The 13485-nt window shown below is 37.6% G+C and overlaps 1 protein-coding gene and 1 non-coding gene across 4 annotated transcripts in view; both read right to left on the reverse strand.

Moving 5' to 3' along the window:
• The window catches only part of arhgef10 (Rho guanine nucleotide exchange factor 10), a 67073-nt gene that overhangs the window by 37366 nt on the left and 16222 nt on the right, over positions 1 to 13485 (reverse strand). For 2 of the 3 annotated variants that reach the window (XM_088353785.1, XM_088353784.1), the window contains exons 3-8: positions 6690 to 6974; positions 5119 to 5442; positions 3915 to 3951; positions 3714 to 3802; positions 3500 to 3556; positions 1974 to 2149 (exon numbers count right to left, since the gene is read on the reverse strand). In XM_088353785.1, the coding sequence (XP_088209911.1) occupies positions 1974 to 2149; positions 3500 to 3556; positions 3714 to 3802; positions 3915 to 3951; positions 5119 to 5442; positions 6690 to 6974 (968 nt within the window). The remainder of the gene's footprint in view (positions 1 to 1973; positions 2150 to 3499; positions 3557 to 3713; positions 3803 to 3914; positions 3952 to 5118; positions 5443 to 6689; positions 6975 to 13485) is intronic. The other variant, XM_088353786.1, reaches the window with a different exon arrangement.
• trnai-aau (transfer RNA isoleucine (anticodon AAU)) lies at positions 13373 to 13446 on the reverse strand. The gene has a single exon. It is a non-coding gene; the product is annotated as a tRNA-Ile (tRNA).

Consider the following 13485-nt stretch of genomic DNA (forward strand, 5'->3'; position numbering starts at 1 on the left):
TTACTTATAATAAGAGAAAATCATACACATCGTGAGCATTATTGTAGAAGTAGTGATGAGCAATTACAGGTATGCCTTTAAGTACACGCAACGTGACCGATATTGGTATTGACAGCCCTCTAGTGGCCGTTCTAACACCGTGAACCCTACATTTAAATTGTAAACAAAATTGTGCAAATATTGGTAGGGACCAGCGTCCAGTTTTCAGTGGCACACAGCAATACAAAAAAAAAATATACCATTGACTTTGTTAGCTAAAAGAAAATAGATTGTTTAAAATATGAAAGGATTAAAATGATTTATGACAAAAGCAACTATATAGTAAATACATTTATAGTAAAATAATTTTGAAAGCAAAAATGATTTCTGTTACATCCCGTTTTGTTTCAAGATGTAGTCTGTGATCAAATATTAATTATACATTTGTGAAGCCTAGAGTACAACTGTAAATTTTCGCGAAAATCGTTTCGGCCTTTTCAGAGCCTTACAGGTCACCTACAAACACCCACACAGATGATCATTTCTAAAGTAGGTTGGATTTAGATTACATTTAGGTACATTTATATTAGGTTTGGTTGTGGTCAGATTTCAATTACATATTGATTTTAATCAGCTAGATAAAGATTTTGATAAGATATACCGGTATTTAGATTACATTTAGATAGATTGTAAGGTAAATTCAAAACATTTCCCATAAAGCTTTTTCTCCTGTTGTGTTTCTAATTGTGAAAACAAAACAGGGCCAAAACCACAATATTTAAAATCCTAAACTAGTTTGAGAGAAAACTTTTCTAGCAGTAAGCGGTTTTAACATAACAAATGACTGATTGGGATTTCTTGAAGTATGTTGAATTCAAGTCAATGAATATCAAAGTGGACTTTGGCAAATTGTCTTTTTTCGCATGTGGCCTTCGCTTGAATTGAAATTGAGAAATTTTGGGCAACCCTGATTCAGGGTATCAACATATTTACATTAATTTATGCAAAGACAAGGTCATTCTTTTTAGGGGTGGCATTACTTTATGTATCGTGTATCTGGTATAATAACTCTGAAATTGTTTAACTGATGTTGAAAATGTCAGGAAAAAATGTTAAAACGTCATATCGTCACGTCATATTGTCAGATATAACAAAATTGTGAATATGCTTGATGGCTGTTGAGATTCTCGTGTTTGTTTTGCTGCTGTTGGTGTCGGTGGATTTGTTCAGACCAAAGACAATCGACTTTGGCCTGAACGGATCTATTGACACTAACAAAGATGTTATATAATGAAATTGTGAATATGCTTGATTGCTATTAAGATTTTCAAGAAGGGTTGTTCAAACCTCACATTGTGTTTGCTGTTAAAAACGTCATATTGAAATATAATATTGTGAATGTGCTTAATTGCTGTTGAGATTGTCATGATTGTTTTCTGTTATTAGTGTCAATAAATTTGTTCAAACCAAAAAATTTGCATTGATGACTATACAAGAGGGTACCATAGCCTTTTGTGTGGAGTTTGCATCCTCTCCCCATTCTTGCGTGGGTTTCCTTCGGGCACTCCGGTTTCCTCCCACATTCCAAACACATGCATGTCAGGTTAATCGGTCGGTCCAAATAGTGTGAATGAGCATGTGAATTGTTGTATGTCTCCATGTGCCCTTCGACTGTCTGGCAACCGGTTTAAGGTAGTCACCTGTCCACTGCACGAAGATTATAAATTTGATATGTAGAAATACTGGTAAAATTTATCTTTTAAAAATAGAATTATTATCTTTTTATTTTTCTAAGAATGTGTGTATTGTGTTTATTTTCCGTTTTAGCTCTCCTTAAGTTTATGTGAGATTCGATAATGTGAGTCATTATCTCAAGTATTCCTCATGTTTCAGTTTTGTTTTTGTACTTTCTAAATATTCTCTGCCAGGTTTTCTGCCGAAACAGTTAAAGAGGAAACCAGTGGCCGCACAACTGTATAATTTGTGGTACCTACATGAGACTTCCTTTGGGGCGTCCCCCTCATGAAGGCATCAGGCATGCCATTCTCAGAGCGCCCTTCCCCGTCGCTCGCCTCATCGTAGCTTTCAAACTCACTGGAGCTCCAGCCGTTGTCCAAATAACCTTCTTCCTCACCAAGCTCTACGTCATCATAAATCATCTCATCTGGTTCTGGGTAATAAAAGTACAAATTAGCAACAACAACAAAAAAAAAAACACCGCAGCATCGCTGCTAAATACTAAAATAATGCCTAATATTTTTAAAAGATAGAATATACTTTGTTTTTTGGTTGAGCCTTAAAATGTAGTATTTATAACAACAGCGTATCATCTTGAAGTTTTATTTCTCTTTCGCAAGGGTGGGCTTTTTGAGTGGCAAACCGCATTGGGTTTAACAATTGGGCCACAGGGCCGGTCATGGAGAACTATCAAATTTTTATCATTTAGGATAAATATACATGTTATATTTCTTTTTACATGTGTTTTTAATAAGATTAGTCTCATCAAATTGGTCTCGAGACACTAAATTAAAGCAAAATGATGTAGTAGGTCCCGGTTATAAGCACTAAATATGATATTTAGTTTTGAAGTTTTACTGTAGTTTAATTTGTGTAGAAGGATTTTTGTAACATTTCTGTAATATTATTTTTCAAGTATCTTTGTAGTAGCATTATGTAGTATTTTTTGTATTTCTGTAAACTTATTTTTAGTAAATCTGTAGTATTACCTCTGTTATATTTATGTAGTAGTATTTGTATAGTTTTTTTGTAGTAGTATAGGTTCCTGTTTTAAGCACTAAATTTTATATTTAGTTTGGTAGCATTACTGTAGTTTTATTGTTAAAGTATTTTTGGAGGATCGGGAATTTGCATTGATGTATTTTTGAGGTATCTCTGTAGTATTTTTGTTCTATTTCTGTAGACTTATTTTGTAGCATTTCTGTAATTTTTTGTTGTACTTCTGTAGTAATGTTTTTGTAGTATTTCTGATGCAGTCGTTCTGTATTATAGTATCACTGTAGTAGTGTTTTGGTGTATTTTTGTACAATTTTTTCTTTCCATTACGAAAGAAAAATAATATATTAAGTCTCTATTTTCAAGCACTAAAATAGCCATTTAGTTTTGTAGTAATTTTATCTTATTTTTGTAGTACTGTATTTCTGTAGAAAAATTTTTTGTAGTACACGCACAAAGGGACAATGGGGATAAAGCTGGCATAAAAACCTACATTTATAAGCAGTACTTAATTTACCATTACCGTATATTGTCATCATACTTTGACCATTTTCGTTCAGCAGGCCGGATTAAAAAGCCTTCTAGGTTGCATGTTGCCCACGGGCTATAGTTTGACCACCCCAGCCATTCTTCATCTCATCTGTGGCCATTTTGGGATAAAAGGGTTGTGATTTCAAAATAAAATTAAAATGAGGTTACGAAATAAAGCATACCATTAGGAAACTGAACACCAATAATAATATTCTACACATGCAATGAAAAAAAACACATTAAAAAAATACTGTACCTGTGTTTGAGTCAGAATTCTCCATGGGCACATCATCGTAAATCACCTCGTCAGGATCTTAACATAAAGACAAAAACAACAACTTAAAGAACCTCCAAGGATGTGCACAATGGTCTGCTTCCTCAATAAAAAAGGAAGAAGGCCCAAAAGGGCCGACAAATTCTCAAGAAAATGAAACAAAGTGCACTGTGACTGAGGGCAAATGAGTTCTTACTTTCCATCCAGGAAGTGTTTGCAGGATCCGATGCCCACTTTGCCAGTGCATCCTCCTCTTGAATAGCAGGAAAATATTCACTGAAAACACTTTTGAAAATCAAAAAACATGTCGTATTTAATTCTTACAGAATTTAATGAAAACAGGTAACTCCAATAGTATTCGTTCATGGAGTTGACTGTGTCCCCCCCATACACACACCTGTCAGGAGGAACATTTTCAGTCCGGATCACTGTAACTGTGAAAAAAACAGAAGAATGAGAGTACATTTTAAAAGCATAAAATAAAATACTAAGAAGAATACTTTTCAGACCTCTGAACCGGTACATAAATATTAGAAATAAGGAATATGTACCTAATGAGTTGCATGTACTAAAATGTGTTTTTAGATGTGCCACTAGGTATCAGTAAATGTTTCACATCCCCAATTTATTGAAACAAAGTAGCCTTTGTAGATATTTTTTTCTTTTATTACATAGTGTTAACATTTTTTTCCACCGCGCCTGTCTGCTTTTATCTTACTTTTACCTTCAGTGTTTCGGCCACGGAGCGCATTACACTGGAGGAAGGGAGCCGTGGGATATTAGGGGAAGGAGAGTGATTTCAAGCATGTGCTTGTGGTTTTCTTTTGATCTAGGATAATAAATACGGTGAATGTAAGAAATGGACGGTCATATTGTATCCGAGAATGTCAAGGAAATGCACGCGCAAAAAAAGGTTGACAAAGGCTGAAATTATGATTTCAGTCAGAAGATGGCGTCAGCAAGTAGACTATTGTGAGGTTAAGGACACCACCTTTAAGAAAGGAATAACATATTTGGCAAACGACAAAATCCAAGAGGACTAAAATTAGCATTAATTTCATGTATGACAAAAAAGGTTAAGTGGAAAAAGTAGGCGAGGGAGGAAGCTGATCAAGCAGTTGTATGTCATGACCTTGGATATTTGGGTCTTTGTGCAAGCTGAGAGGAATTTAACTCCTACAGTAATCTTTGACAGAGGCAAGGGAACGTGCGAAAAACAGTCTTGGTTTTCTATAGCCTTGCACTAAACCCAGGATCCTCAAATGGAGCTGTGTTAACCTCTGGGATATGTGAAGGAACTTACACTGAAAAAAAACAAGTATCTTGCAGTATTATTCTGAAATTATTAAATTATGTCACTGTTTCAGCAAAAACTGTTCACAAAATTAATATTTTACTAAGAGTAACTGTCCTCGCGCAGCACTCGGTTCAAGGAATAAAATGTAGGAGCAGAAATATCTTCTATTTGGGTTATTGGTTCAACTCCCAAAATATATTGTTTTATAAAAAACAACTCTCGCCCCAAACTGGGTCACTGTGTTTTAAACACAAAATATACCGTAGAAAATTGCAGCCAGAGTATAAGAAAATTGGGTTTGTACCGTCTTCATCCACAGAGAGGTTCCGAATGATTACAGGCGTGGTGTAAGCGGGCATGATTAGCGGTACGCTCGATGGAGTTGCATAGCTGCAAGGCCCAGGTACGGAATAACCTGAAGTGACCCCACCGGGGCTGTCTTGGGCATCGAGGGCTTCCCCGACCGGTTCTTTGTGCTCTTCCGATTCTGCAGGCATTGCAGAGCACTCCGGCTGTTCGTTGTGCTGAATCTCAAGTGGAGTGATGTCGATCACAGAGTACGGGCTGACTTTGGAGGAGCCCACTGGAGCGCTTTGGGCATCACTGGACACTTCTTGTTGTTCACTCCCTGATGTGAGTGGATTAATATAAATTTGAGGCAATGACAGCAAATTACGGTTGCAAATCAAATACAATACATTAAAACATACTAGCAAAAAGAACTGTCACGTGCCAAAAACATAGAAGATCACTGTAGTGTGTAGTGCAACTGGAAACGGGTGCTAAAAAGAATGAATATGAACTAAGGAGACTCAAAATGACCAAACTGCACAACTTTTCTTCTTATTTTTTGACCAGCCTTTCACGTTTTAGTTGTACCTATAGCAGCAAGATGGCAGACAATCATGTCTCCTTCCACTTGTTGAGGCTTATATAAAAGGGATAGAAATGTATTGACCTTACAGGTATTTAAGAAATGCACGTTTATGTGACATTTCATTTTAAGTTTTATAATCCATTTTGCCCAGCCTTCAAGAAATAAAGAGGGATGGAAGAAAAAATAAATAGATAAAGAGAGTAAGAAAGAGTGTAAAAAATAAAGAGTACAAAAGGGGGGGTGAGAAAGAGAGTAAGAAAGGGGGAATAAAAAAGAAAGGGAGATGAAATAAAAACAGAAAGAAAGAAAGTTAAAAAATGGAGAGAGAGAAAGAGAAATCAAGAGAGAAATCGAGAGAGTGAGAGAAAGAGAGAGACAGAAAGGAAAAAGAGAAAAAGTGAGAAAGAAAAAAATACAGAAAGAAAGAAATACAGAAACAAAGATGAGAAAGAAAAAATAGGAAAGAGAAAGTAAGAAACAAAGATGAGAAAGAAAGAAGAGGAAGAAGAGAAATAAAGAGAAAGAAAAAAGAAAGAAAAAGGAAAGAAAAGGAGTCATAAAAATAAAAGAAAATCAAAAGAATGAAAAAGAGAAAAAAGCAAAAAACAAAATGGGAAAGACAAAGACAAAAAAAATAAAAAATGAAAAGAAACAAAACACAAAAAGGGGAGAGAGAATGTAATGTGGGAAAAAAAGAAAACAAAAAAGAGGGAGAAAGAAAATTAAAAAATCAAGAAAATATAGAAAAAGAGGAAAAGGAAAAAGAAAAACATGCGAAGAAAAACTAAACAAAAAATAAAAAGAGAACACAAAAAAGCCCTAAAGCACATACAAGTGTATAAACAAATGCACGTTTTTATGGTAATCCATGTATTTTTGCTTATTATTCAAATCCATTAAAAAATGAATTAAGATTAATACACTATGTCCCAATGTTATTGTTTAAAGAATAAAACATAACAACATAAAAGAAGCCAACAAGTCTGTTCGACACAAACCTGGATCAGCCTCAAAAACATCTTCAGGTGGAGGGGGCAGCGGTACATCTAGAAGAGACTTTTCGGCTGTTGCCTCAGTTGCTTCTTCAACATCCCTCGGTGATTCCACTGAGGGAGGGGGGTCAGGTAAAATGGAAGGAACTTGGGGGTCCGGAATGGGGATGTCGCTTTCCGCCGATTGGCACACACTCTGATCCGCATTGTTGAGCTTAGGGGGTGGCCGGTCTGCTTCAGGGATGTCGCTGTCATCAAAATCAAAAGCTTCTCCTTCATCTTCATCCAAAACTACAAAGAAAAAAACGAGATTTGAAAACGTGGGGAGTGTCATCTGAGGTGTCCTTAAAATGTTTAAAGTAGTCGATTTTTCTGTATGTGTTAACAACATAAACTTTACAAATCAATGCCCAGTATAAGGGTTGGACTCACAACCATCAGATTATGAGACTGACGCGCTACCTACTGCGTTAAGAGGGCTCTTTTGCGGGAAGATATTAAAAGCAAAATTTCAGTTTTTGCTCAAGTATGTCAGGATGAGACTGATTTTAGAACAGGCAGGCATACATACGGCCCGCTACATAATTTCTGTAGGCCTGTTGTAAAATTCTGAGTATGTAAAAACAAAAAAGTGTTGAACTCTCATCTCATCTCATCTCATTAGCTGCACCGCTTATCCTCAGTAGGGTCGCGGGGGTGCTGGAGCCCATCCCAGCAATCATCGGGCAGTGGGCAGGGGACACCCTGAACTGGTTGCCAGCCAATCGCAGGGCACACAGGGATAGACAACTTGCTCGCTCATTCACACCTAGGGACAATCTGGACCGGCCAATCCACCTGAAATGCACGTCTTTGGAATGTGGGAGGAAACCGGAGTGCCCGGAAGAAAGCCACGCAAGCACGGGGAGAACATACAAACTCCGCACAGTAAGTCCAGTAGCTGGATTTGAACCCACACAGGAGGTCCCCAAGACCCTAGAACTGTGACGCACACGCGCTAACCACTGCGCCGCCGAGAACTCATTCCTATATAAAGCAGGGTTCTCCAACATTTTTAAGGCTGAGACCTGTGGGCGGCAGTAGCTCAGGAGGTAGAGCGCTCGTCTTGGGATCAAGGGATCCCAGTTCGAATCCCAGCTCGTACGTGTTACATGTCGAAGTGTCCTTGGGTAAGACACTGAGACCCTAATACTCCCAATAAGCAGGTTAGTGCTTTACTCCCCTCTCCCCCTATGTCCCGGCCCGAAGCCTTCGTTCCGAGAGCGCCGGTCTTCTGGTGATCCCAAGAGCCAAGAAGTGTTCCGCTGGTTCAAGAGCGTTCTCCATTCTGTTGTGGAATGCTCTTCCCCCTGAGATCCGATCTGCAACCTCAGTGGAAATGTTTAAATCTAAGCTTAAAACTCACTTTTACTCTATAGCATACGAATAACCTAAACTTCTTATATGTAATAACCTGTGAAGCCCTTAGAGACTAATTGTGATTAAGGGCTATACAAATAAAAATGACTTGACTTGACTTACATGCTTGCAAGGCCGCGATTGGGAAATATAATAATAATAATAATTTCCTTTGTATTGTCATTCTTTGTAACAATGTACACAGAACGAAATGTATGGAGCACATTGTAAAGCGCTTTGGGAAGTCATTGACTTGAAAAGCGCTATATAAATGCAGATCATTTCATTTTCATTCCATGTTTTACTTTTTGTTACTAATTAGCACAAATGACATTCAGTATGTTATTCATTGCTAGAATAACTTATTATGTTTTTAACTATGTTTTTACTAAGTTATTACAAGGTTAATTATGGCTTTTCCCCAGTATCAGTATTAGCGCACCCTGCTGCACATCTACGCTAAGGTAAGGCAAATCTCAGAAGAGTAGGATGACTCTTTACACCGAAAAACAATGGTAAACAGATGATGAAGGAGCTGTATCCAAGTCGGATCAGGAGGTTTTTCCTGCTTCTGGTAACCATAGGAACCGATACTATAGGATTCACGTTTGGAAGTGGTAGTGGTTTCTCGACAATCCTGATGGTTAAAGGATCCGTGAAATTATTGGAAGTAGTGATAAATTGTCTCAATCGACCAATCAAAAAAAATCATTTCATTCGAAAATCAGAATTACCCAGTACTGGTGAGTTATTTTCAGAGAGCACCATGTTGGAGACCCCTGATTTAAAGTTGTTGTTTTAAGTTAAGTAAATGCAAACTAAGTGCCCTTTCTCGCCACCAGAGGGCAGTAAAGGTGTAAAAGAGCAAAGGTCCAGTCTGCATTTATGTTAAAGACAATATTGTGCAGTATTTTCTCAGTTTCAGTAGGCCCAGCCGAGTAGTTTGATCTTATGTTATTGCCCATTTACTCTTATGAAAGATCTAATGGCAATAAACTCTTATTTTGATATTTATTTATTCATTTATCTATTTCAAAGCAGTACGATGATTGAAGCAAGCATTTTTTTTTTTTATTCATAGCTCCGCCATGAGTTAGTTTGTTTTAGATGTTTGTGGTGAGTTGGTTCAGATGTAAAGCTGTGTTTACTTCACTGTTAAAATAAACAATTTTTAACCCATTAAATTCCAAACATAAAAAAGATTTTAAATGTGTTGTGCTTAGGAAAGGTCCCGTAACATTTGGTAATCTAATTTGTAGGGTAGGCTACATATGTAAGATGAATAATAAAGCATAATTCTAAAAAACAAAGGTGAATTTTTGGCGTTGACATTTTTTACCCATCCGGTTCACCTGAGAACATGAACTGGATGCTTTAGAAGATAATACATCACGAGAGGTTTGAACTTACAACAATCAGGTTATAAAACTGACGGGTCACCTAGAGTGCTAACGATGCCGATTTTGGTGGAAAAAAACTTCAAGCTAGATTTAAGTACTTTAGTACCTTAAAATTTCCACAATTTCAAATTAGAAATGTATGACCCGTGCAAGGGTTGAACTTAGGACCTTCAAATTATGACATCTACACACTACCTACTGTGCTACAAGAGTGAATTACTTGAAAGCAAGGAGGAGTCTGTGTAACATAGTGTACTAATCTGTGAAGCCCTTAGAGACTTATTGTGATTAAGGGCTATACAAATAAAAATGACTTGACTTGACTTGACTTAATTGGCAATGGTATTTATTAGACATGGCACTCCAGGGTAAAACATAATATAGAGAATTTGAGAAGAGAAGAAATCGAGAATATGATAATAATAGAATGAAGAATAGTGCAATGTAACAATAGTGCAATGAAAATAAATAAATAAATGAATACATTGTGCTAATGAACGCTGTAGATGGGAGCCACATTTCACCAGCCCTCCAATATTTTTGAGGCAGTACAAAGCAAGTTTGTCGGAAGTACCGTAACAAGACAAATAAAGTTACTCCACTGTTTAGAAAAAAGTTCTACTTTTATGCATGCACCACTGTTTGAAATGGCGCGGTTATGTGAGAAGAAGCCAGACTTTTTTAAATCCAGTAGACAATTCAAATCAACTTCTCATGAGCCAAAAGCCGTAGAACATAGTCCTTCGTAGAATCTCATAGCCCAGAAAATACATTTTACCTCCCTTATCCTCCCTCCTTCTGTTCTGCTGGGCAAAATAAGCACCGCACCTAATTATTTTAAAGGATACACTTGTTAAATTCAAAATTTGCAGGACATCCCCTTTTTAAACGATAAAAAAAATGCATCTGGACTCTGAAAGTACCGTACTTTCACAACCATAAGGCACACCATACTGAGAGCTGCAGTCTCAGTTACCGTATTTTCCGCACTATAAGGCGCACCCCGAAAAAATAGTTTTTGGTCCTATTTTTGACATACATAGGACGCACCAGATTATAAGGCGCTACAATGGGAACGTCGAAAAAACAGTCAGATAGTTCAGTCAAACTTATTACCCCCTTAACATTCCGAAAGCTTGCAAAGATGCAAATACGTGTCGAGAACACGTGTGGATGCGGTGTCCGTACGATGTCACTCAAATGCATCGTTCCATCATTCGGAAGGTTAAAGTCTTGGGATTCAAGAAATGCCATCCATTCCTTAGTTTCTATTTTCTTTTTCGCTCGCAACTTTACTGTATATATGACAATAAACACTTGGAATTGAGTTTAATTTAAAAATAGACACTCCATTCCATCCATTATCACAGAAACATCGAGTTCAGTCTGAAACAAGATACAGGGATAATATAGAAAGTCACCGAAGTCGTTGTGTTCATAATAATGTGCAGCCGTGGTCCTCTTATATCCGTGAGTTTAGTAAATCCAGGAGAATAAAGAGAATAAAATGCTTTCTGTATGCCGTCAGCCACATGCTATACGCATTCATCTTTTTCGGCCAATTGCAGGCTTTGTTTTGCCGTTTAAGTCAATGCCAGCCTGTAAATGATGAAAAGGATCCTCCCCTTGACCTCCGAATAACTTTAGCCAATAGTAATCCATTCAAATGATGATTGACACATTGGTTAGCCAATGAAACGCCGGTAAATAAATCCCAGCATACACCGCGGACTACTTGGCGTTCGGGGGAAAATCTAGTCGGCGGCGGCAAGTTATTTGCAAGACTTTGCGAATTAATATTGATCCATAAATAAGGCGCACTGTATTATAAGGCGCATGGTCAGCTTTTGAAAAAAATAAAGGCTTTTAGGTGCGCCTTATAGTGCGGAAAATACGGTACATGTGCCAAAGCTGTATTTCACACACACATAAGGCACACCTGATAATAGGATGCGGGTTTTATATACAATCCGAGAGCCCACACTTCACAGTTTAACATTGTCATGGTGTCCTCTACTACGTCCGCCTCAAAACTACAAACACACACAAACATACTTTGCAAGTGTGCGTATTTAAAACTATAGAGGGAGCAAACAGAGTTTGGATTAGGGCTGCACGAATAACCGAAATCGAATCGATATCGCGATGTGACATAGCCGCAAACCACTGTGTTATTTTCAAGGATTCATAGTTACAGTTTGTTATTTAAGTGACGGAGGGTTTGGCCAACAAGAATTGTCACATTTCCTGGTTTAACAGCACCGGCCAATCAGAAGCAGGTTTTTAAATGTCACTCATCCTTTTTTGAGTTTGGGTTGGTGTTTGGACCTTATGTGAAACAAACCTTTTTCTTACTTTTAACATTTTCATGCTACACTAACAAAAAACTGCTGTGACAAGCACAAAGTCACTCTCCATTCCCTAATACTTGTATTTGCGCCTTTAGTAGTGCAAATATGGAAAGTGTTTTTTGAAATCTTAATTTTCATAACAATGGTGAACTGTGTAATTGGTAATTAAGTAAAAGCTTTAAATTTCACTGGTTCCTCCTCTTTGAAATATCTGCTTTTAGTCATCTATTTTAACAGACTATAGTCAGGCAGATCTTCACAACACTGTAGTAAATGTTTTACCATCTTCCTTCCTAATCCCTCATTTCTTGTCAGACACTCAAGCCTGACATTTTTACAACACATTAGGGCAGATATTAATTTTTTACTAAATAGTTTGTGTATTTTTCCATGCCATTAACAAAAAATATCATCACTGGAACCTTGCCGTGTCTCCAGACATCAGCACACGGGTCAAAAACACCATAGTCGCCAAAGGACACCTGGGAAGCCTAGTTCCAAAAGTAGCTAATCCCTAATGGGGTTTTTTGATTTTCAAGGAAATAATAAAATTAATAACAAAGAAGTACTTCCCAGCTTCAAAAAGTAAGACGACCCCTCCTTTAGCAACTCACCTTTTTGGGCAAGAATTTTTTTAGCTCAGAACAAAGCTAACAAACTTTGAAGTTCCTCACAAAGTCACGTATCCATCTTATAATCATTGCTTTACGTGCTTCACACTGGCAGATAGTTCTTCCACCCTGTGGTCAACTGACTGTGACCCCACAAAAGGTTTGTGAGAAAATAACTTGCCCAGTAGCAGAGATGCTATCAGTCTTTTTCCATTGGTTTACTACTAACTGTGCATGTTATACACAAACAAAGAACATCCAGAGTATAGGCAAGATCTTAAACCCATGCCAGAAGCCAAACAAGCCAGACCTGGCTTTAATTTGTTATCATGAATCACTTCTCCTCCTCCAGTGACCTCACAAATAAAATATTACATTTCCGGTATCCAAATCAAGCTGAATGCTCAGGCTTGGATGTGGGTCAGGTCGTGCTGGATTTTATCTGGAATTAAGAGTGGGATCAGGTGTGAAGAAACTATTAGGACAACTAAGAGAAACCTAAAAAAGAAAATTGAACAAGCAGAAATTGGATAAACTAGTGCACTGTACTGTAAAGCAAGCCAGTGAGCAGCTGGTGTTCTTTATGGTTTGTGTCTATTCCTGAATGGTGTGTTCTGTAATTTATGCTATGAAGCAGCATTCAGTCCAACACTGAGGCACATTGTCTTGTGTACACGCAGCACATTTTACCCTTTGAACTCCCAGTCATCGGCCTCTTCTTGACAATATGGGAGTGGCGTGTTCATGTTGCAGATAGCGAGGAATAATAGGAACTAAAGCAGGTATATGGCTGTTCTAAGTACTTGAAAATATTTCTGGAAATATGGACCAGTTGTTATCAGTTACAAATAGAAAGCCGTTTTAATTAGTTTACAATAAATCATTACATTGGTGCATTTAAGTTGCCTAATAACGGAAAAACAAACTTATGGCCCGTACGGGGATCGAACCCGCGACCTTGGCGTTATTAGCACCACGCTCTAACCAACTGAGCTAACCGGCCCTGACGCCTACGAGAGCCCAGTGCAGTATTTGTGCAGGG

This window comes from Urocampus carinirostris, chromosome 15 (genome assembly GCF_059441175.1).
Source record: "Urocampus carinirostris isolate Australia breed hairy pipefish chromosome 15, RoL_Ucar_1.0, whole genome shotgun sequence".
Classification (NCBI taxonomy): domain Eukaryota; kingdom Metazoa; phylum Chordata; class Actinopteri; order Syngnathiformes; family Syngnathidae; genus Urocampus; species Urocampus carinirostris.